At 50.4% G+C, this 26,521-nt stretch overlaps 2 protein-coding genes across 2 annotated transcripts; both read left to right on the forward strand.

The window, feature by feature from the left end:
• The first annotated feature begins 9,329 nt into the window (after window positions 1-9,329).
• Window positions 9,330-9,980, forward strand: LOC139253746 (histone H1-like). Its single transcript, XM_070873534.1, has one exon. The coding sequence runs from the start codon at window positions 9,330-9,332 to the stop codon at window positions 9,978-9,980; it is 651 nt and encodes a 216-aa protein (XP_070729635.1).
• Window positions 9,981-10,813: 833 nt separating this feature from the next.
• LOC139253743 (histone H4) lies at window positions 10,814-11,125 on the forward strand. Its single transcript, XM_070873532.1, has one exon. It carries the CDS (start codon window positions 10,814-10,816, stop codon window positions 11,123-11,125), a length of 312 nt encoding a protein of 103 aa, XP_070729633.1.
• The last annotated feature ends 15,396 nt before the right edge of the window (window positions 11,126-26,521 follow it).

A 26,521-nucleotide genomic window follows, 5' to 3' on the forward strand; every position in this document is an offset into this window, starting at 1 on the left:
TGTGGGTATTACTTTATCTCTCAGACTATGGTATGTGAGTGTGAATTTTACTCTGTATATAACAGTTTTCAGAGTGTGAGTTTGGATTTCACACTATACTTGTCAGTCTCTGGTATATGTGTGGATTGTATCGGTAAATTTCAATCTCTGGTAGGTGAGTGTGGGTTTTACTTTCGGTCAGTTTCAGGTAATGTGTGCTTCTGTCTGTACCTGTCTGTTTCTGGTATTTGAATGGGGCTTCATCTGTACCTTTCAGTTTTTCTGATGTGAATGTGGGCTTTAATCTGTACCTGTCAGTTTCTGGTATGTGAGTGTGGGTTTTATTCTGTATTTGTCAGTCTATGGTACGTGAGTGTGGGTTTTACTCTGTATCCATCAGTCTATAGTATGTGAGTGTGGTTTTACTCTTATCCATCAGTCTATGGTATGTGAGTGTGTGTTTTACTCTGTATTTGTCAGTCTATGGTATGTGAGAGTGGGTTTTACTCTATCTGTCAGTCTCTGGGATTTGAGTGTGAATTTTTCTCTGTATCTGTCAGTTTCTGGTATATGGATTTGGGTATTATCTGCAAGTGTTAATCTCGGTAACATGAATGTGTATTTTTGTCTGTATCTTTCACTCTCTGGGAAGTGAGTGTGCGTTTCATTCTGTAGCTATCTGTTTCTGATATTTGAGTAAGGGTTTTAATCAGTACCTGTAGGTTTCTGTTATGGGAGTGTGGTTTTTAATTTGTATTTGTCAGTCTCTGGAATGTGAGTGTCCGTATTACTCGATCTATTGGTCTCTGGAATGTAAGTGTGGGTATTACTCTGTATCTATCAGTCTCTGGAATGTGAGTGTTGGTATTACTCTGTAATTAGCAGTCTCTGGAATGAGAGTGTGGGTATTACTCTGTATCTATCAGTCTCTGGAATGTGAGTATTACTCTGTATCTATCAGTCTCTGGAATGTGATTGTGAGTATTACTCTGTATCTATCAGTCTCTGGAATGTGAGTGTGGGTATTACTCTGTATCTATCAGTCTCTGGAATATGAGTGTGGGTATTACTCTGTATCTATCGGTCTCTGGAATGTGAGTGTGGGCATTACTCTGTATCTATCAGTCTCTGGAATGCGAGTGTGGGTATTACTCTGTATCTATCGGTCTCTGGAATGCGAGTGTGGGTATTACTCTGTATCTATCGGTCTCTGGAATGCAGAAGTGTTTTTTTTCTGTACCTCTCAGTTTCTGGTGTGTGACTAGAGTTCACTCTCTAACTATCTGTCCCTGGTATGTGATGTGAGTATTTGTCTGTAGCTGTAAGGGCCTGGTAGGAGAGTGTGGGTTTCACTCTCAATCAGTCAGACAATCTCAGGTATTGGAGGTGATTGTGATTCTTTCTCAATCTGTCATTCAATGTGTCTGAGCGTATGAATCATTATGTTAATCCCAGTCTCTGGTACTGTTTGAGAGTGTGGGATTAATTCTGTAGCTGTCAGTTTCTGTTACTGTTTGAGAGTGTGGGATTGATTATGTATCTGTTAGACTGGTGATGTGTGTGAGTGTGGTATTGATTATGTATCTGTTAGACTGGTGATGTGCGAGAGTGTGGGATTAATTATGTAATTGACAGTCTCTTGTACTGAGCTATTCTTGCTCTGTGTGTCCGTTGGATTTGGTTCCTTCTCCACCTGCTGTAGGCGGATGATAGTTTGCGATTATCGATGACTGTCTCAGGAGGAGGTTTGGTTCAGGCCATTACCTCTGTTTCTCTGCTCTTGTATGATAGCTGTTGGGTTTGAGAGTCAGTGTACAGACACCAGTGTGGATTGACACCGTGTCAGTGTCTATCTGTTCATGTGTCTGAGTAAGGGATCTGCCTTTCAATGCAATATGATTGGACTTTGGAACAACATATTATTGTACTGCTCCAAGTGACTGTGGGATTCATAGCATAACTCTGGGAATTTGGATCATTGTGGGACTGACAGCTTCTGCTATCTGTGGCAATATGATTGCGGTCAGTTCTGTGTCTCTGCGCTCTGAGAGTGATAATGTACTTACTGTGTGTGAGAAGGAGCTGCCTGCACTGTTCCTTGTGTTCTGGGTTGAGGAAAGATCAAATTTATTCTGGCTTGGTGAAGTATTTTGCTCTGAGAATAATAATAGGAGAACACTATTAGTTATGATATGGACAGGCAATGGAGAGAATACATTTATAATTCATGTGTTTGTGTATAATAAAGTAAAGTACCTGGAGAGAGGAATCTGTGATACAAACAGTGTCATTGTCCAATCTCACTGCAGTACAGCGGCACTCAGATTCACCACACCAGGTGTATAGGACGGTTCTATAGAAAGTTATCAGCATCCAGACACAACCCAAACCCAGCACTGGTCCATGAATGGGACCACCCGATTGGCACAGTCCAGGTTTATATCTCCCACTCCCATGGGACTACCTGTACATTTCTGAATCGCTTCCTGGAATATAACCACAGGTACCTGGGCTGTACAACAATTGTTCTCAGTCTATTGAAACCGAGCTGAGGGCCTGTGTCATTAACAGAATGTCATAGTTACCAAATGCTGATGTATCTGAGGGGGCGACAATGTATCTCTCGATCACCAGCAACATGGTTCTGGAGAATTCAACGCACCGAAACAAAATAACCCATTTTTGAAATGTCTCCTATCACATTCCTCTTTTGGTGTCTGCAGTAGATGCACTTTGTGAAACTCCTCACATCCAGGCTGTGTTTACACTGTTCAATGTCCAAGAACAACAGACACTGAGATTGGAACTGAATCAGGAACATTCACGACTGATTTGGGGAAAGAAAGCAGCAATGATTTGAAAGAGCGAGGTGATTTACTTTCTCTGTTACCTTACACTGAACACACACAGCCCGAGAATGGGCTCCCCCTTCCCCACTCACTCCATGTTCCAGAACTAGTTCCTGCTCCACTCTGCCTCTTACAGAAAGCCCCCGACTGCCGCTGAACTTACCCCGACTCAAAGCCCATCTGCGGACACAGTCCCAATGCGATGAGCTGCTGTAAGGAGGCTGCTGTTTGCTCCCTTACTCGGGCCCGGGATTTCTCCGCTCCCTGATGTGTTCAATGATCATCAGCCGAGCACAGAGGAAACGGCAGCCGCTGACAGAATTGGGGGAGGGGAGCTCACATGGGCCCTTCCCGTCGGTTTAAACACTGTGGGGAGGGGAGGAGCAGCGTGTATTTAGCGCATGCTCAGACCATCTTTTTGTCACAAATTAAATTAGAAAAAATGGGATTATTTCACAAATTGCTTTTATCACTAATTAAATGGGCCACATTGCGAGCATATTAGTTATCATCCGAATTACTGAAAAAATGATTGTGTGAGCCTGACACTGGAGTACGAGTGACTAAACTATTTACTCATTCCGTCAGTCTCTGGCGTGTGTTTCCCTGTCAGTTTCTGACAGGCATGTATGGGTTTTACTTGCATATTATTGCTCAGATACATGGGTGTGGGTTTCATACTGTACCCGTCCGTTTCTGCGATGTGAATGTGGGATTTATACTGTACCTCTTTGTTTCTGGTATCTGAGTGTTTGTTTTATTCTGTACCTGTCAGTTGTTGTGAAGTGAATGTGAGATTTATTCTGTACCTGTCAGTCTCTGCTATGTGAGTTGGGATTTATTGTGTACCTGTCAAATTTTGAGAAGTGAGTTTGGGTTTTATTGTCTACCTGTCAATTTCTTATATGTGAGTGTGGGTTTTATTGTGTACCTATCAGTTTCTGATATGTGTGAGTGTGCGTTTTATTCTATATCTATCAGTTTCTGGTGAGTGTGGTCTTTATCTGTATCGGTCAGTTTCGGTTATGTCTGTGTGTGTTTTATCATGTACCTGTCAGTTTCTGATATGAGTGTGTGTACTTTAACCTGTATCGTCAGCTTCTGGTATGTGAGTGTGGATATTGACCAGTATCCATCAGTTTTTCAGATTGGAGTATGGATTTTATTCTGTACCTGTCAGATTCTGGTATGGGAGTATGGGGTTTAATCGAGACCTGTCATTTTCTGATGTGTGACTGTGGTTTTAATCTGTACCTGTCAGTTTCTGGTATCTAAGTGTGGATTGCATTCTGTACCTGTCAGTTTCTGCTATGTGAATGTGGGTTTTATTCTGTTACTGCTGTGTGAGTGTAGGAATGAATATGTACCTGTCAGTTTCTGAGATGTCATTGTGTTTTTTTTCTGTACCTGTCAGTTTGTGGCAGAAGTGTGGGGTGTCAGTTTCTGGTATCTGCGTGTGGATTTTTACCTTTATATGTCAGTTTGTGCAATGTGAATGTGGGATTCATTCTGTATCTCTCATTCTGGGGTGTGTGAGTGTGTGTTTCCTCTGTACCTGCCAGTTTCTGGTATGTGTGTGTGGAATTTATTCTGCACCTGTCAGTTTTTGTATCTGTGTGTTGGTTTTATTCTGTATCTGTCAGTTTCTGGTATGTGAGAATGTGTTTTATCCTATATCTGTGAAATTTACAGATCAGAGATGAACTCAACAGACAAAAGTTTTTCATTATATTGGACAAATGCGATTCAGAAATATTTGGAGTAGAGACTAGCTATTAGTACATTATATAAACCATAACTGTCAGTGGTACAGTGTGTAAGTGTGGTATTCATTCTGTATCTATCAGTCTGTGGTACAGTGAGTGAGTGTGGGATTCACTCTGTATCTGTCAGTGAGTGGTACAGTGAGTGAGTGTGGGATTCACTCTGTATCTGTCAGTCTGTGGTACAGTGAGTGAGTGTGGGATTCACTCTGTATCTGTCAGTCTGTGGTACAGTGAGTGAGTGTGGGATTCACTCTGTATCTGTCAGTCTGTGGTACAGTGAGTGAGTGTGGGATTAACTCTGTATCTGTCAGTCTGTGGTACAGTGAGCGAGTGTGGGATTCACTCTGTATCTGTCAGTCTGTGGTACAGTGAGTGAGTGAGAGATTCATTCTGCATCTGTCAGTCAGGGGTACAGTGAGTGAATGTGAGATTTATTCTATATCTGTCATAAATGCAAGTGTTTGTTGTTGCTATAGAAATGAAGCTTTTCAGTTACTTACGGTGGTTAACATTAACGCAGAAGAAAATGTCAGAAGCAGCCTTGTGGATAACCGTCGGCAAAGTGCTGTTACTGGTGAGATCACGATTTGCTCGATGCAAACTTGGCTAATAACTCGAGAGGTGATGGAAAAGAAAGCAACATTTGGGGATGTTTGAGTGAGATGAGAAAACATAATCAGTGCGAGGAGCCCGATCAGAGAGCTGGTGGGCAAGAAGCATTGAGCTCCTGTTTACTGCCCGATGCTATTTCCAAAACAACGGGGAAGAACAGTCCTTGGATCTGGGAACTTGAGGAGGCCTTTCAGCACATGGAACTTGGAGGCAAATCATCCCTTTGAGCCTGTTACATAAGGAACAGGAAGAAGCCATTCAGTCCCTCGAGTCTGTTACAGTGGAATTGGAGGAGGCCTTTCAGCCCCTCCTGCATGTTATATAGGAACTGGAGGAGGACATTCAGCCCCTCAAGCATGTTAAATTAGGATCACAAGCAGGCCATTCAGCCCTTTGGCCCTGTGACATGGGAGCAGGAGAAAGCCATTCAACCCTTCGAGACTGTTATATCGGAACAGGAGGAGGCCATTCAGCTCCTCGAGCCTATTACATTTGGAACTGGAGAGGGCCATTCAGCTCCTTGAGCCTATTACATTTGGAACTGGAGAGGGCCATTCAGCTCTTCGAGCCAATTACATTTGGAACTGGAGAGGGTCATTCAGCTCCTTGAGCCTATTACATTTGGAACTGGAGAAGGCCATTCAGCTCCTCGAGCCTATTACATTAAGAACTGGAGAGGGCCATTCAGCAATTGGAGTTAGAAAGCAATAGGACGACACAATTCTGCCCCTCAGGTCTGTTACATTAGGAATAGGACAAGGGCATTCATCCCCGCGGGACTGTTTCATGGGAACGGGAGGAGGACATTCAGACCTGCGAGCTTGTTATATCGGAACTGGAGGAGGCCATTCAGCCCCTAGAGTCTGTTACACAGGAATAGAAGTGGCTATTCAGCCCCTGGAACCTGTTACATAAGAATTAAAGGAGACCATTCAACGCATTCTAGCCTGATACATAGGTACAGGGGGAAGTCATTCTGCCCCTAGAGTTTGTTACATATGAACAGGAGGAGGCCATTAAGCCCCTCGTGTTTATTACATTAGGAACAGGAGAAGGCCACTCAGTATCTCCAGTCTGTTAAATTGGAACAGGAGGTGGACATCAGCCCCCTCAGACCTGTTACACAGGAATAGGAGGAAGCCATTCAGCACCACAAACATGTTTAATTTGGATAACCTGTCTGTGTATCCGCACACTGTGATAGGTACCGTACCTACTGTGTGTGAGAAGGAGCTGGTTACACTGTTCCTTATGTCTCAGGTGGAGGAAACTTCACATTTGTTCCGGTTCCTTCAATTCCTTGTCTGTAGGAGAAGGTATCTCTGATCATTCAAGAACAGTAGAGGTAGAAAAGACTAAAGTGATGAATGTAATCGTTCAATTAATATTTATTATGAACATTCGCAAAGGGAAGCCAGCGATACAAACAGTGTCAGTGTCTGACTCCACTGCAGTATTGCAGCACTCAGCTTCTGCACACCAAGTGTGTTGGGCAGATTTACAGCAGTTTACTGACATCCAGACACAACCCAACCCCTGCCCTGCTTCAGGAATGGGACTACCCGATGGAGCACGGACTTTTACCAAAGCTCAGATTGCTGCTCCCCTCTCCCAGGGCACTAACCGTTCAAACAAAAACAAAGAGTCGCTGTTTAAAACATGTCCTTCACATTTCTCACCCGGTGCCTGCAATAGATGCTCTTTGTATAAATCCTCAGTGTCCGGCTCTGCTTCCACTGCTCGCTGTCCAATGACAACAAACACAGTGAGACTGGAACTAAAGCAGGAACGTTCACTACTGGTTTGCAGGGAGAAAGCAGCAATGATTATAAACAGCAGATCCTTCCCATTCTGTCTCCCTTACCCGGGACACACGCTATCCACACACAGCCCGAGAATGGCCTCTCCCTTCCCCCACTCACTCCACGCACTGAGACCAGTTCTTGCTCCACTCCGCCTGTTACACACAGACCCCGACTCCGCCTGAACTTCCCCCGGACTCAGTGCCGATCTCTGAGCCCATCTGCCCAAAGCGATGTGCTGCTGTAAGAAGGCTGCTGCTCGCTGCCTTACCCCGGGGCCGCGGTGTCTCAATTCCCGGTTGTTTAAACCACCTTCTTCCAATCACTGAGTGAATGGCACTCACAGGCAGGGCTGGGAGAGGGGAGGGCGCATGCGCTCTTCTGCTCACTGGAAATCGACACGGGGGCGGGGCTTAACCCCGCATTCGCAGCTCTCTGCAATAATTCGGCCTTTAAAAATCAAAGTGAACTTTTCCCGATTTACTTTTATCAGAATCTGAGCAAAGGAACTGGGCCTGGGGGGCAAGGACAGAGAATGTTTAAAGCTGGGGGCCTTGCCCCTTTGAGATGCTCAATTTGGGATCATTCCGTGCAGGGTGTATTTCACTTCGTGAGCCCGTCTTCACAAAGCAATCCTGCAGAAACATCGGAGGGACGGGGGGGGTAGGAGTGTTTGCTGGGACTGTGCAGGAGTTAATATCTGACAGAAACTGTCCCAGTTTAGTTTAATCAGAGTGAAACACTCAGTCACTGAGAGTAATACCGAACGACCCTGAGCTGCAAGATTACAGGGAGCACAACAGGCAAGCGAGGGTTAAATATGGGACCTTGTTTCTCTCACTCTCTGACACTGTCCCGCAGTGTGGGATTAATAATGTGTTTGTCTGTGGTACAATATCAGTGAGAGAGGGGACTGCATCTTCTGTCTCTCCAATGGGATCTTTCAGGATAAAACCGGACCTCACAGGTCAGTCTGGAACTGATACTGTGCATGTTTCTGTGTCTCACCGCCCTGCCTCCCCTGTCTCTCTCTCTCTCTCAGCCCACTCTCTCTCTGCCGCTATCCCCCTTTCTCTTGAACTGTCTGTTAAGGCGGGATTCTGTTATTTAGCGCGATGTGGAAACACTGTTGGAAGTACAACACTGAGAATGTTTCTGTTTCTCTCTCTGGTGCAATACATGACGGTGTGGCACTGTGACTGAGCGTAATATGGAGACACTGATATACAATGTAAGACTGATACTGTGCCTGTCTCTCTCTCTTTTCCGCTGATGCTGTACATGAATGTGTGATAGTATCATAGAGCGTAATAAGCAGACACAGTTAGGGAGTTTAAGACTGGTACTGTGTCTCTGTCGCTCTCTCTGATAGCCATCTCTGGGTGTTGAGTATGAGATGGATAGGACACCAGTTACAGTTAAATGTCCCTCCGTTTAGGAGGAGAGAGAGACACACAAAGAGGCTGGTGCGACGGTGAACACATAATTTATATTTTCACGTTAAGCAAACATATTTCTGCGTGCGAACAATACAACAACTTAACAGCAGATATGGGTTAAGCCAGCCTCTGCTGTGATTGGCTCCTGCCCCTGAATCTGGAACAGGCACTGTGAGGAGCGCCAGTCTCAGAGTGTTTAACACTTAGTGAGCTGGGAAACTACAACTAATCCCGAGAATCGGCAGCACAGGCCGAGCGGAGAGGAAACCCTGTGCTGGGAGCTGTAAATCTGGGACAGTTTGTGTTGTGAATGTGCAGATTGTGAACATTGTGTGAGCGAGAGTGTGTTAAAGGGACGGCCGGGTGAGACTAATGTCACTGTGTTTGTGTGTCCGTCTCATCGCCGGATTCCAGAGTCCCTCTTGTGTAAAATTCAAAGATTTCCCTGTCACAGGATCGCCCTGCTGCCCTGCTCAGATCTAAAGTGGGAATTAAACGTCAAGTTTGATGTGATTTCAAATTTCAGTCGAAAAACAGAGAAAATGTCCGCGATCGGGTGAGAGAGCGCGATCAGTGCAGCAATGAAACGGGTTTAAATCCAAATTGCTGCCTTCAATTCGGATGAAACTTTCTCGACAACAAACATCCCGGTCTTCGGGACAGAAAGAGGCCAGTCTGGGACTCTGGAGGGCCAGGGTTGAATTGGAATCGGACAGTTAATGAGGAGAGAGAAACACAGAGAGGCTGGAGGGGCGGGGAGCTGACAGCAGGATGTCTCCGCCCCGTCCGCTCGCTGCCTTTAAGTTGCTCTGTGCCGCCGCCTCCCGTTTCATTTCTGACCGAGCTCTGACTGTCAGAGAGATTTTCCACAGAGTCGCGGACATGACTGACACTGCAGCCGCCGAAACGGCTCCTCCTGCCGCCGCTGCTCAAACCAAGGCTCCCAGTAAGAAGAAGGCGGCGGCTCCCCGCTCCAAGCCAGCCGGTCCCACGTTGGGCGAACAGATCCTCAAGGTTGTGGCCGATGACAGCGATCGCAAGGGGATGTCCCTGACCGCGATAAAGAAGGCTCTGGCGGCCAAAGGCGTGGATGTGAAGAAGCGCGGGTCCCAGATCAGGTTCAGTATCAAGAGGAATGTGACAAATGGCTTCCTGGTGCAGACCAAGGGCACGGGCGCCTCGGGCTCCTTCAAAGTCGCTAAGAAGGAAAACCAGGGGAAAGTGGGAAGGAAGGTGAAGAAACCAGCAGCCAAGAAATCTCCTGCCAGGAAACCAGCAGCCAAGAAATCTCCGGCCAAGAAACCAGCAGCCAAGAAATCTCCGGCCAAGAAACCAGCAGCCAAGAAATCTCCGGCCAAGAAACCAGCAGCCAAGAAGGCGCTAACAGTAAAAAAGACACCGAAAGCGGCGGCTGGGAAGAAGTTGGTGACGAAGAAGGCCTCAGGCGCAAAGGTAAAGGCGGCCAAAAAGGTGGAAAAACCGAGGGCCAAGGCCAAATCAGCAAAACCCAAGAAAGCAGCGCCCAAAAAGTAAATAAAAAGTGCAATTTGTAAACATCTGAACCCAAAGGCTCTTCTCAGAGCCACCCACGCCTCTCAGAAAAGAGCTGATCCCCGAATCAAATGATCCCTGTCCCGGGGCCGGGCTCAGATTTCAGACAGAAATCATTGAACATGAAGCCAGGATCCCTGGTGACTCGCTGATATTGGCTGCACCCACCCCTCCCCCCAGTGTCTGCAATAAAACCCACAGAATGGGATGTCCGGCCCGGGCCTCACTGTAACTGGGGATGTGTTCGGCTCCAGTCTCAGCTCCTGGTCATTGTCATTTCACAGATTCAGTGGGAGAGTCTGTGAGACAGTGATACTGGCGGAGATACCCCGCCTCACAACTCAAACCCCAAACACCACATTCTCCAAATCAGCTGGAATAAGGTGTTTGTAAACTGCTGAACCCGTCTCTGAGAGGAAGTGTGGGGAGATGGAACAAGGTCTGAGATTGACAGGGAAGGGGCTGTATATAGGCGGGAATATTCGCGATTGTTAATTGTAACGGGACTTTATTTAAAAGCTTCTGGTTCATGGAAGCCTTGAAGATGAATTCCGAGTCTGTAAGGGTTTGTGCGGAGCGCTGTGTTTCGGTTCTATTGTGGGAAAACGGTTTGAAATTGGCGGCTGCAGAAAGCTGGAGGCGGAGCTGGAAGACCAGAGGCCGCTCTCTGCTCTGTCTGTCAATCTTGACTCTGTCTCCTCCCCTTCCCGCCTCTCTCACTCTGCGCTTTCTCAGTCAGGTTGGCTCCGGCTCTATAAAATGGAGCCGGGAGGAGCTCGCTTCTCATTCAGCGGCTGTCTGAGTGAAGAATCATCATGTCTGGTCGAGGTAAAGGTGGTAAAGGACTGGGTAAAGGCGGAGCAAAGCGGCACCGTAAAGTGCTCCGTGATAACATCCAGGGCATCACCAAACCAGCTATCCGCCGCCTGGCTCGCCGTGGCGGTGTCAAGCGGATCTCAGGCCTGATCTACGAGGAGACCCGTGGGGTGCTGAAGGTTTTCCTGGAGAATGTGATCAGGGATGCGGTCACCTACACTGAGCACGCCAAGCGCAAGACGGTCACTGCCATGGATGTGGTGTACGCTCTGAAGCGGCAGGGCCGCACTCTCTATGGATTCGGCGGCTGATTAACTCGACCCTTCTCCCTCCTCCAAACACAACACAAAGGCTCTTCTAAGAGCCACCCACCGCCTCACAGAGAGAGCAGTGACCTGGGGATGGGAGCGTGGACAATTTGGTTGGGAAATGGTTTTGGCTGTTTAATTAATGGAAAGAAATATTTGGATTTATATAGCGCCTTTCACGACCACCGAACGCCTCAAGACCAATCGAGTACTTTTGGAGTGTAGTCGCTGTAGGAATATGGGAATTATTAAATATTTTACAAGTATTGTAAATGTGAGAGATCAGAAATTTCGGCTGACAGTCACAATTACCGGGTGGGATACACAGTCCCCTTTACCCAGACATTATAGTCTTCCCTCACGGATAATTCCTGTCATGTGAGGTTTCTGTGAGAATCGGTTAAATGGGACGGCACTGGCGGGATCGATGCGGGACTTTATGTTTACAGGAAGCAGTGACCGGGGATTTATTCCCGCCCGGTACAGACCGATCAGGGAATGGAACAGAATTCAAACCGGAATGTTACAGAGAAATGGACTTGGTGACTTATAATGGGGCACAATCGCCGTTATAAAGAGCGGGATTCTTAAATTGCTGGCGGGAAATTAGAGTTTCTTTAATCTCTGTTGGTTGATACTGTGAAATTGGCGGGCTTTTTGAAATTGACCAACTGTCAGTTTCAGTTCAGCCAATCAGGGCCCAGTAATCCCCGCCCTTCATTTTCACTCTCGGTGCTTGGTTCAAACTTGATTGGCGGTCGGGCTGCAGCCAATCACAGCCCTTGGGGCGGACCCTCACACACTTTAAAAGGAAGCCCCAGAGGAGGCTCCGCATTAACAGTCCCTGTGTCCCAGATTTTTTTTTGTGTTGAGATCCGTTCAGAAAATGGCCAGGACCAAGCAGACAGCGCGCAAATCCACCGGAGGGAAAGCTCCTCGCAAACAGCTAGCGACCAAAGCGGCCCGGAAGAGCGCTCCGGCCACGGGCGGAGTGAAGAAGCCTCATCGCTACAGACCCGGCACCGTGGCTCTGAGGGAAATCCGCCGATACCAGAAATCCACCGAGCTGCTGATCCGCAAACTTCCCTTCCAGCGCCTGGTGCGGGAGATCGCTCAGGACTTCAAGACCGACCTGCGCTTCCAGAGCTCGGCAGTCATGGCCCTGCAGGAGGCCAGCGAGGCTTACCTGGTGGGGCTGTTTGAGGACACCAACCTCTGCGCCATTCACGCCAAGCGAGTCACCATCATGCCCAAAGACATCCAGCTCGCCCGCCGCATCCGCGGGGAGCGCGCCTAGACTCCCCCTGCCTCGGCTCGAAGCTTCAGCACCAAGTGCAACAACGGCTCTTTTCAGAGCCACCAAATCAGCAAAGGAAAGAGCTGCCATCTCCTGTAACCAGAGCTTCGTGTTGTTCATTAACCCATTGTAGGGACGGGCAGAGGGTGTGGGACTGATTACTGATCGTGTGTTTATATACCAACTCCGTTCACATAGGAGTTATTGACGATTAACTAATGAACCCTTTAATATTTTCAGAAACTGACATCGGCTTTGCATCGCTCTGACCTCGAGTTCCCCGGGGCAGAGCACAGATTTCCCCATTCGGTGTTGCCGGAGAATGGGGACAGGCAGATCTGGGAAGCACTGCAATTGACCCAGGTCGTGTGTGTGTACATCGCTCGCTGCTCCAGTGCGGTCTAAACTGACTGGCTTAGCAGAGAAATACACAGCCCGGGAACGGCCGGAGCTCCCGAGAACAGAAGCAGCATTCAAACTATCTCAAACCAGACCAAAATTAAACTAGGCCCTTTTATTACTACATTAATTCATCACCGCCGACTCTCTAGTTTTCAGATAGACTAAAGAATATTTGAGGAACCGGTGGCGGTATTTATACAATTGTTGAGTGACAACTGTAGTTCAATTATTCGCTGTTAACTGGAAGAGTGTATCTGAGCAGAGAACCGTAATGCAGAGACTGGGAACTGAAAACTCCCCCATACGGATAAGTGGTAAGCCATTTCGGACTGAGATGAGGAGAAACTTCTTCACTCAGAGTTGTTAACCTGTGGAATTCCCTACCGCAGAGTTGTTGATGCCAGTTCGTTAGATATATTCAAGAGGGAGTTAGATGCGGCCCTTATAACTAAAGGGATCAAGGGGTATGGAGAGAAAGCAGGAAAGGGGTACTGAGGTGAAAGATCAGCCATGATCTTATTGAATGGTGGTGCAGGCTCGAAGGACCGAATGGCCTACTCCTGCATCTATTTTCTATGTTTACAGGTCTAAAACAGACCAATCTCTAGGTACATGAATTAAAGGGCTCTGACTCCATTAAGACAGTAAGCAGCCCTTTCACAGATACTGTGGGTGGCTCTGAAAAGAGCCTTTGGGTTATTAGATTAAATCTTGTCCGCTTTATTTGGTCTTGGACGAAGTGGTGGTTTTCTTGGGCAGCAGCACAGCCTGGATATTCGGCAGCACTCCACCCTGAGCGATGGTCACCTTTCCCAGCAGCTTGTTGAGCTCCTCGTCGTTGCGAATGGCCAGCTGCAGGTGTCTGGGACTTCTTGTTGTCGCGGGCCGCATTGCCGGCCAGCTCCAGGATTTCAGCGGTCAGATACTCGAGCACAGCAGCCATGTAGACCGGGGCTCCGGCACCCACACGCTCAGCGTAGTTCCCCTTTCGCAGGAGCCTGTGAACACGGCCCACAGGGAACTGCAGTCCGGCTCGGGAGGAGCGAGACTTGGCCTTGGCCCGAGCTTTAGCGCCGGTTTTTCCTCTTCCAGACATTTCCACAAGTTCAGACAAAGAATGAGAAACTCCTCCCACATCGGCCCTTCTTATAGCTTCTGGAGGGATGCAGAGAGCGAACCTGTGATTGGTCGCCCTGAAGTGGATTTCATTGGTCTTTTCCGCTGACCAATCACCATCTGTTTAGCCCGCCAATGAAAAGAGGGCGAAAATTACTGTTCGACTTCCAACGAATCTTCAATTTCAAAAACCCCGGCAATATTTTTTACAATGCGGATTATGTTAATAAATTCACCATTAGCCAAAGATTTCCAAACACTTTTTATTTCCTTTTGTCGTATTCCATATTGCTTCCAAATTCCAGGATATTACAATTAAGATGAAATTCGGGCCCAGTTTCAAACCTTCTGTAACGGGACACATTCCAGCTCAATCTTTGTACAATTTGGGAATCACAGATCATGGATCGATCCTCCGCACAGGCGGGAGTGAGACCAGAACTGGGAGTTCTTCTGTGAAAAGAGAAGAGGGACACAGGGTTCAAACTCCCTGTTCTGGTCTCTGTAAGAACTCCCAGTCTGGGCTGTTGCACTCGGAGTCTCGGATTAATAAGCCGGTTGAGCCGAACTAGATTTTTTTTTTATATTTAAAAGGGCTTGAGAGAGAATGAGGGGACTAAAGTCTGAGTTTCACCTCCTAAAATAAGATCATAATTCATTGGCAGGCGACCACGGACAGTGTGTGCAGTTTACTGGGAGGGAAATTCATCAGCGAAGTTAAGGTTGAACCAGACAGTAAAACTTATCTGAGAATTCAAATCTAAATCTACAGCTGGAACTTTAAATGTTGTCAAACACACTTGCTCAGGAAATAACTACAGTAAATTGAGTTTAAAGGGTGATGTGTTTGTGCAGCTCTTTCAGAGACGTTGTGGGTGGCTCTTAAAAGAGCCGTTGTGTTTGGGGTTTGTTCTGTCAGGACAGCGTGGAGTTTTACTTGGAGCTGGTGTACTTGGTCACCGCCTTTGTCCCTTCCGAAACGGCGTGCTTGGCCAGCTCCCCGGGCAGCAGCAGGCGCACGGCGGTCTGGATCTCCCGAGAGCTGATGGTGGATCGCTTGTTGTAATGGGCCAGGCGGGAAGCCTCACCCGCGATGCGCTCGAAAATATCGTTCACAAAGGAGTTCATGATGCCCATGGCCTTGGAGGAGATGCCGGTGTCGGGGTGAACCTGCTTCATCACTTTGTAGATGTAGATGGAGTAACTCTCCTTTCTCGACTTCCTGCGCCTCTTGCCGCCCTTCGGTGGCGTTTTCTTGATCACTTTCTTGGCGCCTTTCTTGGCAGTAACTGATTTCTTCTCTTCAGGCATCACCTTGTTCAATCCGACCCAGACATGACGTAAACTCAGCTCGGAGCTCGCATTATATAGGCTGCCCCACACTCCGCCCACAGCCCTATGCTAATGAGGGATTGGTGAAGGCAACGATTGTGATTGGTTCATTCGCTACGTTGTCAATTTCCATTGTTCTGTAATTCTCGGATTGGATATTTAAAGAGACCAATCAGATTTACTGCTCGCCACAATCTCAAATTCTTGAATTAGGTCATCAGTTACATCCCCTCCCGAGCCATATTCTGTTATTTATCGATCTAGATGTCTGCATGTTCGACAGACATTGACCGGTTTGTATCCGAGATTGCTTGAGGGTCACTTCTGGTCAGGTCTTGGGAGTCCTTCTGTGAGGGCAAAAAACCCTCACTGTCCTTCCGCCCTGATGCTGCCTTCCTCCCACACCTTTCTTATCTGTCACTGCTGTAACTATATTAGTTGTTTCAGTATTACCTTCACTGGAATATGCCGTACCTTCTGTGCCGTAAACGGCCTATTTCCCTTAGCACAGGGGAATTAAAGTAATTGGCAGGTTTAGAGGGGAAATTTCTTCACGCAGAGGGTGGGGGTCTGGAACTCACTGCCTGAATGGGTGGTCGAGGCAGAAACCCCACCCACCCGAAGACCACCTAATAAGACTGTGTTCTTTTGCCATCTGGGGAGTGCACCCCAGCAAAACACCCACCCAGCACTGTGAGGGGAGACCTGCCCTCACAGCTTCCCTCTTTCCCACCCCCTCACTCTCTCTCTCTCTCTCTGTCTCTCCCCTCTCTCCCTGAGAGCACTTTCCTCCTAATTAAAAAATCAAGACAACTGAGCAGAGGGAGCAAGGCCCCTCCCCAATCGTTAACTAGGGGAGAGGTGTGCCTCATTAAGAGCTCCCTCTGCTCACACATTTAACAAGGCCTATTAAGACAATTAAGGTCTGTGACTCTGGGGTAAGTGTAGCCCTTAAAGGGACCCCGTGATGGCGACCCCATCCACGTCGGTGGCAGGGCCAGTTAAGACTTACGCGCAAGCGGCATCCGCAGCCACGGCGCTTCCTACGCCTCCTGCTGCCCTGCCACCATTTAGATTAATAACTAAAAAACATGGGGTCAAGAGCTACACTCACCCCACTATGAGCATCAAGGAGTGCGTGCGGGCGATGGCTGGGGTAGTCGGCACCTCGGCCATTGTCGTGGCCTCCATGGTGTCCGGGAAGGCTGTGTTCTTCCTGGGGTCGGAGCGGGCGGTGTCCCTGGCCCTGAAAAGGGGCTCATGGTGGGCGGGACATTCCAGCCGGTGGACCCTCTCGAAGCCACCGCGCAGAGTGTCATTCTTTCGAATGTCCCGCCCTTTTTTCCTGCTGAGCTCCTGCTCCCCCACCTACATCAACTGGGGGAGGCAAGGTCGGGGATTAACCCGATACCGCTTGGCCTCAGGGAGACCAGCCTGCGTCACGTGTTCTCCTTCCGCCGCCAGCTTTTTGTCCGGCTGGCGCGGGAGGAGACGACGGAGGGCACCTTCAACGTGGTGCACGAGGGGACTGCCTACCGCGTCTTTTGGATGTCGGACGGCGTGCGGTGCCATGCCTGTAGGGAGGTGGGGCATGTTCGTAAGAACTGCCCCACCTCCAAGGTTGCCAAAACACCAAAGGCGGCCAAGGCTGGCGCTGCCGCCACCCCTCCCCCTAGTAGCCTCCGCGTGGGTGCGCGGACATCGTCGGAGGCCTTTGTCTTCATGGCCTCCGGCGGGGGGTAGGGAGAGCGTCCGGGCGGAAGGAAGGCGTGGAGGAAGGTGAAATACCTCGAGACGGGTCCCCTCAGTGCGCCGGACAGCCCGATCACCACACTCGGCCTACCCGTTGTCACCGGCAAGCGACTAATTCTGCAGAGAGGCTCGGGCGCGGGCAAGAAAAACAAAAGGGGGGAGCAGAGCGGGAGGCCTCGGCACACATGGAGGTCTCCCTGCCTCCGCATCCCCCTCAGACAAAAAAGGAGGCCCCGCTCCAATGAGGCAGAGGGAGAACAACATCCCTCCACGGAGGAGTCGATGCCTGCCGCATGTCCTGCGTCCCCACCAGCGCCCCCAAACCGCGCCGTAGGCGGGGGGAATCTGTCCCCAGGGAGGGTCAGACAGTCGAGGCTGCCCAGCCTCTGCCTCCCGGGGATGGTGAGGAAGATCTACCTGTTGTGGGGGCCTGGGGCCGGCGGAGGAATGCGTCGCCGCCGGGTCGGGCGTCCCAGGGACTGAGGTGGGCGGGGCTGAAAAGGCCGAACCTGAGCCCGCCCAGCCAATATACAACATTTCCCGGGATCTGCTCGATCTGGCAGATAAAGAAAATTTTAATAATTTTAAAGAACCTACACACGCTGGGCTGGGGGCTGGCGGGGGGAAGGGGGAAGAACACCAACCCTCGCCCCCAACCTTGGAGCTGGGGGACTTGGAGGACCTGGAGCGGTTCTTCAACCAGGTCTCTCCATGTTCCCCGGTGCCTTCTGCTGCCGCTTCCTGACCCAGCATCACAATTAAAAGAGCCCAGTAGGGACTCCTCTGCCGACGATCCTGGGGCTGAGCCAGGGGCGGATGGAGTGGCCGGGCCATTTGCTGTACCTTGGGCGGTCGATGGACCAGCTGCTGGCGGCGACCTGCCGGAGGGGGATGGGGACTCGGTGGAGGGCGCGGGTGAAGATCTGGAGTCCATCGCCAGTGAGGTGGTGGATCTCCTCGTGCCCGCTGCTGAGTACCCCCTCATTCCTGTAAAGGAGCTCCGGGACTTTATGGTCCAGAGCCAGGGTCGCCGCAACCGAGCCCACCTGCCCCTGGAAAAATGGTCCGAGCTGGCGCTCCTCATCAGGTTCGTCCGCGCTGCCGCTAAAACCATGGCCGCGGGTGGGCCCTTATCAAAGGCGCAAAGCCTTGAGCTGCGCCAGTTCAAAACGTTCCTCGCTGGGCTGCTGAGGGAGTGGAGGTCAATACATGACTCCATTCCCCCGCCACAATAGATTAAGTAAAGGTTGCACTATGCTTTTGTCATGAAGATAACCATAGCCAGCCTCAACATCAATGGCAGCAGAGAGGCACGCCGTAGATTTAACAAAATTTTGCTCCTGCTGGAGGGGAAATATGCGGTGTGTGTTCTGCAAGACACCCACACCATTCCGGGAAACAAAGCCACGTGGCTCCTGGAATGGCAAGGAAAGGTCCGCATGAGCCACCTCACTGCCACTTCTTGTGGGGTGGCCAACTTGCTGGCCCCGCATTTTCAGCCGCAGATCTTGGGGTCGAGGAGCACGTGCCAGGCCGCTTGCTGCACGTCATGGTTCACCTGGGGGACGTGCCGCTCCATCTCCTGAATGTGTACACCCCTCAGCCTGGCCCGCAGCAAACGCGCTTCTTCGAAGAAGTGTCCGCTCTTCTTGGCTCCGTCGACGTCGGCAACTGCATTGTCCTCGGAGGGGATTTCAACTGCACCCTCGAGGCGAGGGACCGCTCCGGTGCCCCGCAGAGCATGACGGTGATCGAGAAGTTGAGGGACCTGGTCGGGTCCTTCGACTTGGTGGATGTCTGGTGAAATCTCCATCCCGACTCCAGCACCTTTACTTGGGTGAGGCCTGGAGTAGGATCGTCCAGAATCGACCGCCTTTACGTGTCTCGGGCATACGTTTCCTATGTTCTGGCCTCCATGCGGCCGATGCCGTGTTCGGACCACCACCTGGTGTGGGCGGAGCTCGCTTCGCTCCGCGCGAGGACGGGGTCCGCGTACTGGCATTTTAACAACCAGCTGCTGGAGGATGAGCGGTTCCAGGACTCGTTCCATCATTTCTGGGCCAACTGGAGAAGGAAGCAGGGGGTCTTCCCCTTCTTGAGGTTATGGTGGGACGTGGGCAAGGCTCACGTCCGTGTCTTCTGCAAAGAGTATGCGAGGGGGTCGACCAAGGGGCGGGTGGCCAGGGTCGGGCGCCTAGAAAAAGAGGTGCTCGACCTGGAATCCCGTGTCAGTCACGTCGTCGAGGACCCGGCCCTGCGGACGGTGTACGAAGCGAAGAAGGCCGTGCTGAAGGACCTGCAGTTCCTCGGGTCCCGAGGCGCATTCGTGAGGTCGCGGATCTGGTTCCTGCGGGATCTGGACCGCGACACCCACCATTTCTACTCACTGGAAAAAAGACAGGGTGTCCGTAAGCAGCTCTTGACGCTGCTGGCCGACGACGGCTCTCTCGTCTCAGATCCGGAGGGCGTCAGCAACAGGGCCCGAGAATATTGCGGGGCTCTGTTCTCTCCGGAGCCGTCCAATGAGGAAGCGCATTGAGTGTTTTGGGAGGACCTGCCGAAGGTCGGCCCAGAGGGTGGCGAAAATCTGGAAGCTCCGCTCAGCCTGGCGGAGCTGACCGGCGCCCTCGACCAGCTCTCGAGGGGAAAAGCCCTGGGGCTGGACAGGCTGACTGGAGTTCCACAGGGCGTTCTGGGATGTCCTGGGGGGCGAGAACACGCGGGTCCTGGGGGAAAGTCTGGCGACCGGGGAGATGCCCCTCTCTTGGTGCAGGGCAGTTATCGTCCTGCTGCCTAAGAAGGGCGATCTCCGCCTACTTAAGAACTGGCGCCCAGTCTCCCTTCTCAGCACGGACTACAAAATCTTCACCAGGGTGATGTCTGCTCGCCTTAGCGCCGTGCTGGACCACATGATCCACCCCAACCAGTCCTACACGGTCCTGGGCCGGACAATCCACGATAACATACATATGGTCCGGGACATCATCCATCACTCCCAGGAGGCTGGTCTGTCGGTCGCCTTCCTATCTCGCGATCAAGAGAAGGCGCTCAACAGGGTGGATCATGACTATCTTTTCGGAACTCTGCACGCTTTCGGTTTCGGGACGCATTTTGTCACCCGAATCCGACTTTTGTATGCCGCCACGGAGTATCTGATTAAGGTTAATGGGTCCTTGACGGCACTCCTTCGCTTTAGGAGAGGGGTGCGCTAGGGATGCCCCATGTCCGGCCAGTTATATGCCATCGGCGTGCAGCCTTCCTGCGCCTCCTGTGGACGAGGTTGATGGGACTGGCTCTGCAAGGACCTGGAATGGAGGTCGTCCTCTTGGCTTATGTCGATGATGTGCTCCTCATGGTAGAGGATCCCATTGACCTGTGGAGGATGCGTGAGTGCAAGGAGATTTACTCGGCCGCATCCTCCACCAGGATCAACTGGGAGAAATGTTCCGGACTCCTGGTGGGTCAGTGGTGGGTGGATTCCCTGCTGGAGGAGCTCAGGCCTTTTGCCTGGAGCACGACCCATCTCCTCTATCTGGGAGTCTACCTTATCCCGACGAGGAAGCCTGGCCGGCAAATTGGGAAGAGCTGGAGGCCAAGGTCACCGCTCGCCTAGAGCGCTGGACAGGACTGCTCCAAATGCTGTCCTACAGGAGTCGACTGCTAGTCATAAACCAGCTGGTGGCCGCTATGCTGTGGTACCGGCTGGTCACTTTGACCCCTCCCCCTGCGTTTGTCGCCAGGATACAGAAGAAGCTGGTGGACTGTTTCTGGAACAACAGGAAGCACTGGGTCTCTGCGGCGGTCTTGAGTATCCCGCTTAGGGAGGGCGGTCAGTCGTTGGTGTGCGTCAGCACCCAGCTAGCAACTTTCCGTCTTCAGACTCTGCAGAGATACCTTCACGTTGAGCCCCCTCTTAGGTGGTGTGCGCTGGCGACGTATTTCTTCCGCCAGCAGCACAGCCTCAACTACGACATGCAGCTCCTGTTTGTGAGCTTGGGGGGCATCAGGACTGGCTTCCAGGGGCTGCCTGTCTTTTACCAGGAACTCATCAGGGTCTGGAACAAAGTCTCCACCAAGCGCAGCTCTCCATCGGCTGGAGTGGCGGCTGTCCTGCAGGAGCCGCTGCTCGGGAATCCGTACCTCCACGACCGAGGTTTCAGGTGGCAGTCCGACGAGAGGGCTGCGGCTGGCGAGGTGACCAGGGTCAGGGACCTGCTCGATGGCGGAGGAGCGGGCTGAATGGTGCCAGACATGCTGGTACGGCGCCTAAATTCGGCCGACGTCCACCGCGCAGCCAATGCCATCGAGTCGCTAAAAACAGCTCTGGGCCCTGACTCCGTTTGGTGTGTTGAGGAGGCTCAAGCACGTGAGGAGATCCCGTCCGAACTGACCCCAGTCCAGACGGAATTCCTCATCGGCGCCAAACCCCGGAACCTCCCTCGGGAGCCGGCACCTCACAACTTGAGCCACCTCGGGGAAATCCCCTCCGTGCCTTTCAGTTCTGCATGGAGGGGTTTCCTGTACGGGCTGCTCCTGCACACTCTCAACCTTGCCATCCTCGTCTGCTGTCCGGACACGCCATGGCGTACCATCTTGCTCTCTGGAGGAGGCGGGGGTCCCCGATGGACTGCACTCTATGTGGGAGTCCTCCCATTATTTATCGGGGACTTGGCCTGGAGGGTGGTACACGGAGCAGTCCCATGCAATAAATTTTTAAGTCGGTTCATGGGCTCCCAGGCCGCCTGCAATTTCTGCAGTCTGGAAGAGTCCGTGTTCCACGTTTTTAGTGAATGCACGAGGTTGCAGCCCCTGTTCCATTATTAAAAGGGGCTGCTCCTCAATTTCTGGCTGCACTTCAATTCCACACTCCTGATCTTTGGGCACCCTGTGCGGAGGGGAGCGGGTAGGTCCGAAGGCCTCCTTGTAGGACTGCTCCTGGGCACGGCCAAGGGTGCCATCAGCCGGTCCAGGCAGCGGGCGGTCGTTCAGCCTGACTGGCTGCCTCTCTTCCGTGCTTACATCCGGGCCAGGGTGTCCCTTGAGATGGAGCACGCGGTGTCCACCAGTACGCTCGCGGCCTTCCGCGAGAGGTGGGCGCCGGAGGGACTGGAGTGTATTGTCACCCCCGGCACCAAATTTTAACATGATTTTATATGTTTTAAAGTTTAATTTGTTTTAATTGCTGGGTTTTAGTGTCCCCCTCCCCTTTTATAGGGGGCACTTGTAAATTATGGTTTTTCTGCCCAAAAAACCCCCCACAAAAATAACCCAAAAAAAAAGGGCACGTGAAAAGTGTTTGGAGTGTCCCCCAGATCAGGGGGCACTTGGATTAATTTATTATGTTTTCCCCAAAAGAGTTGTGCCATAAACGGCCTATTTCCCTTAGCACAGGGGACATAAATTTAAATTAATTGGCAGAAGGTTTAGAGGGGAAATTTCTTCACGCAGAGGCTGGGGGTCTGGAACTCACTGCCTGAATGGGTGGTCGAGGCAGAAACCCTCACCACATTTAAAACTACTTGGATGTGCACTTGAAGTGCCATAACCTGCAGGGTTACGGACCTGGAGCTGGAGCTGGAAAGTGGGATTAGGCTGGATAACCTTTTGTTGGCCGGCACGGACACGATGGGCCGAAGTGGCCTCCTTCCATGCTGGAAGCTTCGATGATAAATGTCTATAATTCTGAAACTAAAAGGATACATCATCCATCGTGCATATGCGGATTTAAAACATATAGACCTTGGCGAAAATATCTATCTATACAGAACAAAATATAAATCAACGATATCTCCCTCCACCCTAGTCCCCTCCCCTCCCCCACTCCCTGTGAGGCGGTGGTTGGCACTGAGACGAGCCTTTGCTTTGTGCTTGGGGGAGAGGGTCGCGTTGAATCCATAGAAAGAGCGGCCCTGCCGTTTCAGAGTGTACACCACATCCATGGCATTGACCGTCTTGCGCTTGGCTGCTCAGTGCAGGTCTAAACTGGCCGGCTAAAGAAGAGAAATACACAGCCCGGGAACGGCCGGAGCTCCCGGGAACAGAACCAGCATTCAAACTCTCAAAGCAGACCAGAATTAAATTAGGCCCTTTTAATAACAGCCGACTCTCTTCATACAGCTATCATTGATAGACTAAAGAATATTTAAGGAACCGGTTGCGGTATTTATACAAGTTTTGAGTCTCTGACAACTGTAGTTTAATTATTAGCTGCTAACTCGAACAGTTTGGGTGAGCAGAGAACCGTAATGCAGATACCAGGAACTGAAAACTCCCGCATACAGGTCTGAAATAGACCAATTTATCGGTACCTGAACTGAAGGTCTCCAATAATACAGTAAGCAGCCCTTTCAGATACTGTGAGTGGCTCTGAAAAGAGCCTTTGGGTTATTAGATTAAATCTTATCTGCTTTACTTGCTCTTGGACGAAGTGGTGGTTTTCTTGGGCAGCAGCACAGCCTGGATATTAGGCAGCACCCCGCCCTGAGCGATGGTCACCTTTCCCAGCAGCTTGTTGAGCTCCTCGTCGTTGCGGATGGCCAGCTGCAGGTGTCTGGGGATGATGCGGGTCTTTTTGTTGTCGCGGGCCGCGTTGCCGGCCAGCTCCAGGATTTCAGCGGTCAGATACTCGAGCACAGCAGCCATGTAGACCGGGGCTCCGGCACCCACACGCTCAGCGTAGTTCCCCTTTCGCAGGAGCCTGTGAACACGGCCCACAGGGAACTGCAGTCCAGCCCGGGAGGAGCGAGACTTGGCCTTGGCCCGAGCTTTACCGCCGGTTTTTCCTCTTCCAGACATTTCCACAATCCGCAGGTTCAGACAAAGAATGAGAAACTTCTCCCATATCTGCCCTTCTTATACCTTCTGGAGGGATGCAGGGAGCGAACTTGGGATTGGTCACTCTGTCGTGGATTTCATTGGCCGTTTCCGATGACCAATCACAGCCTGTTTAGTCCACCAATGAAAGGAGGGCGGAAATTACTGGTTCCCAACAGTCAGAATCTAACGATTTTTAAAATTCAAAATTCCCGCCAATAATTGTTAAAATTGCGGATTATGTTAGTAACTTCACCGTTAGCCATATATTTCTAAACAATTTGTTTCCTTTTATCTTATTCCATGTTTGCCTTGCAAATTCCAGCCTGTTACAATCAAGATTAAATTCGGCTTCAGCTTCAAACTGTCTGTAACGGGCGGGACTCAGTCCCCACTGATTCTGTAACGGGACACATTCCAGCTCCATCTTTGTAAAAGTGAACTTGTTTTCACAGGAGCTGCTGTGGGAGTGAGACCAGAACGGAGAGTCCTTCTGTGAAAAGAGAAGAGGGACAGAGTGTTTAAACTGCCCCTGTTCTAGTCTCTAAGAACTCCCATTCTGGGTTGTTACACTGCGGGGAGTCTCGGGTTAATAAACAGACTGAGCGCAACGGAATAAAACAAAACGTGAAAAGGGCTTGAGTGAGAATGTGACTGAAATCGGAGTTTCCTCGCCCCCCAAAATAAATTCGTCGGCAGGCACTGTGAATGAACGGGTCTGAGAACAAAGGGAAAGCGACCAGGGACGTGTTTGTAGTTGACTCTGCAGGAAATTCCAGCGACACCAAGGTCGAACGTCAGTGAAGCTGCTTATGAGAATTCAAAACTAAATCTACAGCTGGAACTGCAAAGGTTCTCTCACACAGTTGTTCGGGAAATAATTACAGTAAATTCAGTCTAAAGGGAGATGTGTTTGTGCAGCTCTTTCAATGATGTTGTGGGTGGCTCTTAAAAGAGCCGTTGTGTTTTGGGTTTGTTGTCAGGACAGCGTGTAGTTTTACTTGGAGCTGGTGTACTTGGTCACCGCCTTTGTCCCTTCCGACACGGCGTGCTTGGCCAGCTCCCCGGGCAGCAGCAGGCGCACGGCGGTCTGGATCTCCCGGGAGCTGATGGTGCGCCGTCTGTTGTAATGGGCCAGGCGGGAAGCCTCACCCGCGATGCGCTCGAAAATATCGTTCACAAACGAGTTCATGATGCCCATGGCCTTGGAGGAGATCCCGGTGTCGGGGTGAACCTGCTTCATCACTTTGTAGATGTAGATGGAGTAACTCTCTTTCCTCGACTTTCGGCGCTTCTTGCCGCCCTTCGGTGGTGTTTTCTTGATAACTTTCTTGGCACCCTTTTTCGAAGCTGGTTTCTTTTTTTTTTTTTTTTTTTTTTAAATTCATGTCCAATCGTTATCCAATCGTTACAATTCTTTGTCAAACGCCAGAGGTCACCCTGCACCAGTCAAGGATCACTCTGCGCCAATGCTCTTAGCCAAAAGGCCTAGAGCCACTGCACCGTTCCTGGAAGTACTGCAATACCAGGTTCGTGCCATGGAGGTGGATGGGTCAGGTCCCCCACACACCTCCGTGGAGGTGGATGGGTCACCAATCCCACCCACCTCCTGTTTTACAAAAATGTAAGCATATACCTTCCTGACCAGGGAGAAACCACCCGGACGTCATGGTGGCTGGTCAGGTTAGTTATGCAGATCTTAGCCAAAAGGCCGAGCTGGTTTCTTTTCCTCAGGCATCGTCTTGTTCAGTCGGGCACATATATGAAGGAAATTCTGCTCCAGGCTCGCATTATGTAGGCAGCCCCACACTCCGCCCACAGCCCTATGCTAATGAGGGATTGGTGAAGGCAATGACTGTGATTGGTTCATTGGCTGCGTTGTCAATTTCCATTGTTCTGTATCTCTCTGATTGGTCTCTTTAAACATTCAATCAGATTTATTGCTCACCACAATCTCAAATTCTTAAATGAGGTCATCAATTGCATCCCCTCCTGATTTGTACTGTTCTTTTTGTTTCTGTTCTGCTCTCAGGTAAAAATGGTTAATGAAGGCCGGACTTATGAGCAAGTTTCATTTACGTTTTTTCCTGTATATATATCTTGACAGCAAACTCGCTGCTGTGTTTGTCGATCTAGATTTTTATATGTTCGAGACATTGACCGGTTTGTAACCGAGATTGCCTGAGAGTCACTTCTGATCAGGACTTGGGAGTTCTTCTCTGAGGGCAAGGGGCCCTCACTGTCTTTCCGCCCTGATGCTGCCTTCCTCCCATCGTTTAATTCAAAGCCTTTCTTATCTGCCACTGCTGTAACATGGATGTAACAGCATGAATTTATGAAGGGGAAGTCACGTTGGACAAATTTGCTGGAATTCTTTGAGGATGTAACGAACAGGGTGGATAAAGGGGAAGCAGTGGATGTGGTGTATTTGGACTTCCAGAAGGCATTTTCAAGGTGCCACATAAAAGGTTACTTACTGCACAAGATAAAAGTTCATGGGGTTGGGGTAATATATTAGCATGGCTAGAGGATTGGCTAACGAACAGAAACCAGAGAGTCGGGATAAATGGTTCATTCTCACGTTGGCAATCAGTACCCAATGGGATGCCACAGGGATCAGTGCTGGGACCCCAACTATGAATGATCTATATTAACGACTTGGAAGAAGGGACCGAGTGTAACACAGC

Source organism: Pristiophorus japonicus, unplaced genomic scaffold, assembly GCF_044704955.1.
Source record: "Pristiophorus japonicus isolate sPriJap1 unplaced genomic scaffold, sPriJap1.hap1 HAP1_SCAFFOLD_510, whole genome shotgun sequence".
Classification (NCBI taxonomy): domain Eukaryota; kingdom Metazoa; phylum Chordata; class Chondrichthyes; family Pristiophoridae; genus Pristiophorus; species Pristiophorus japonicus.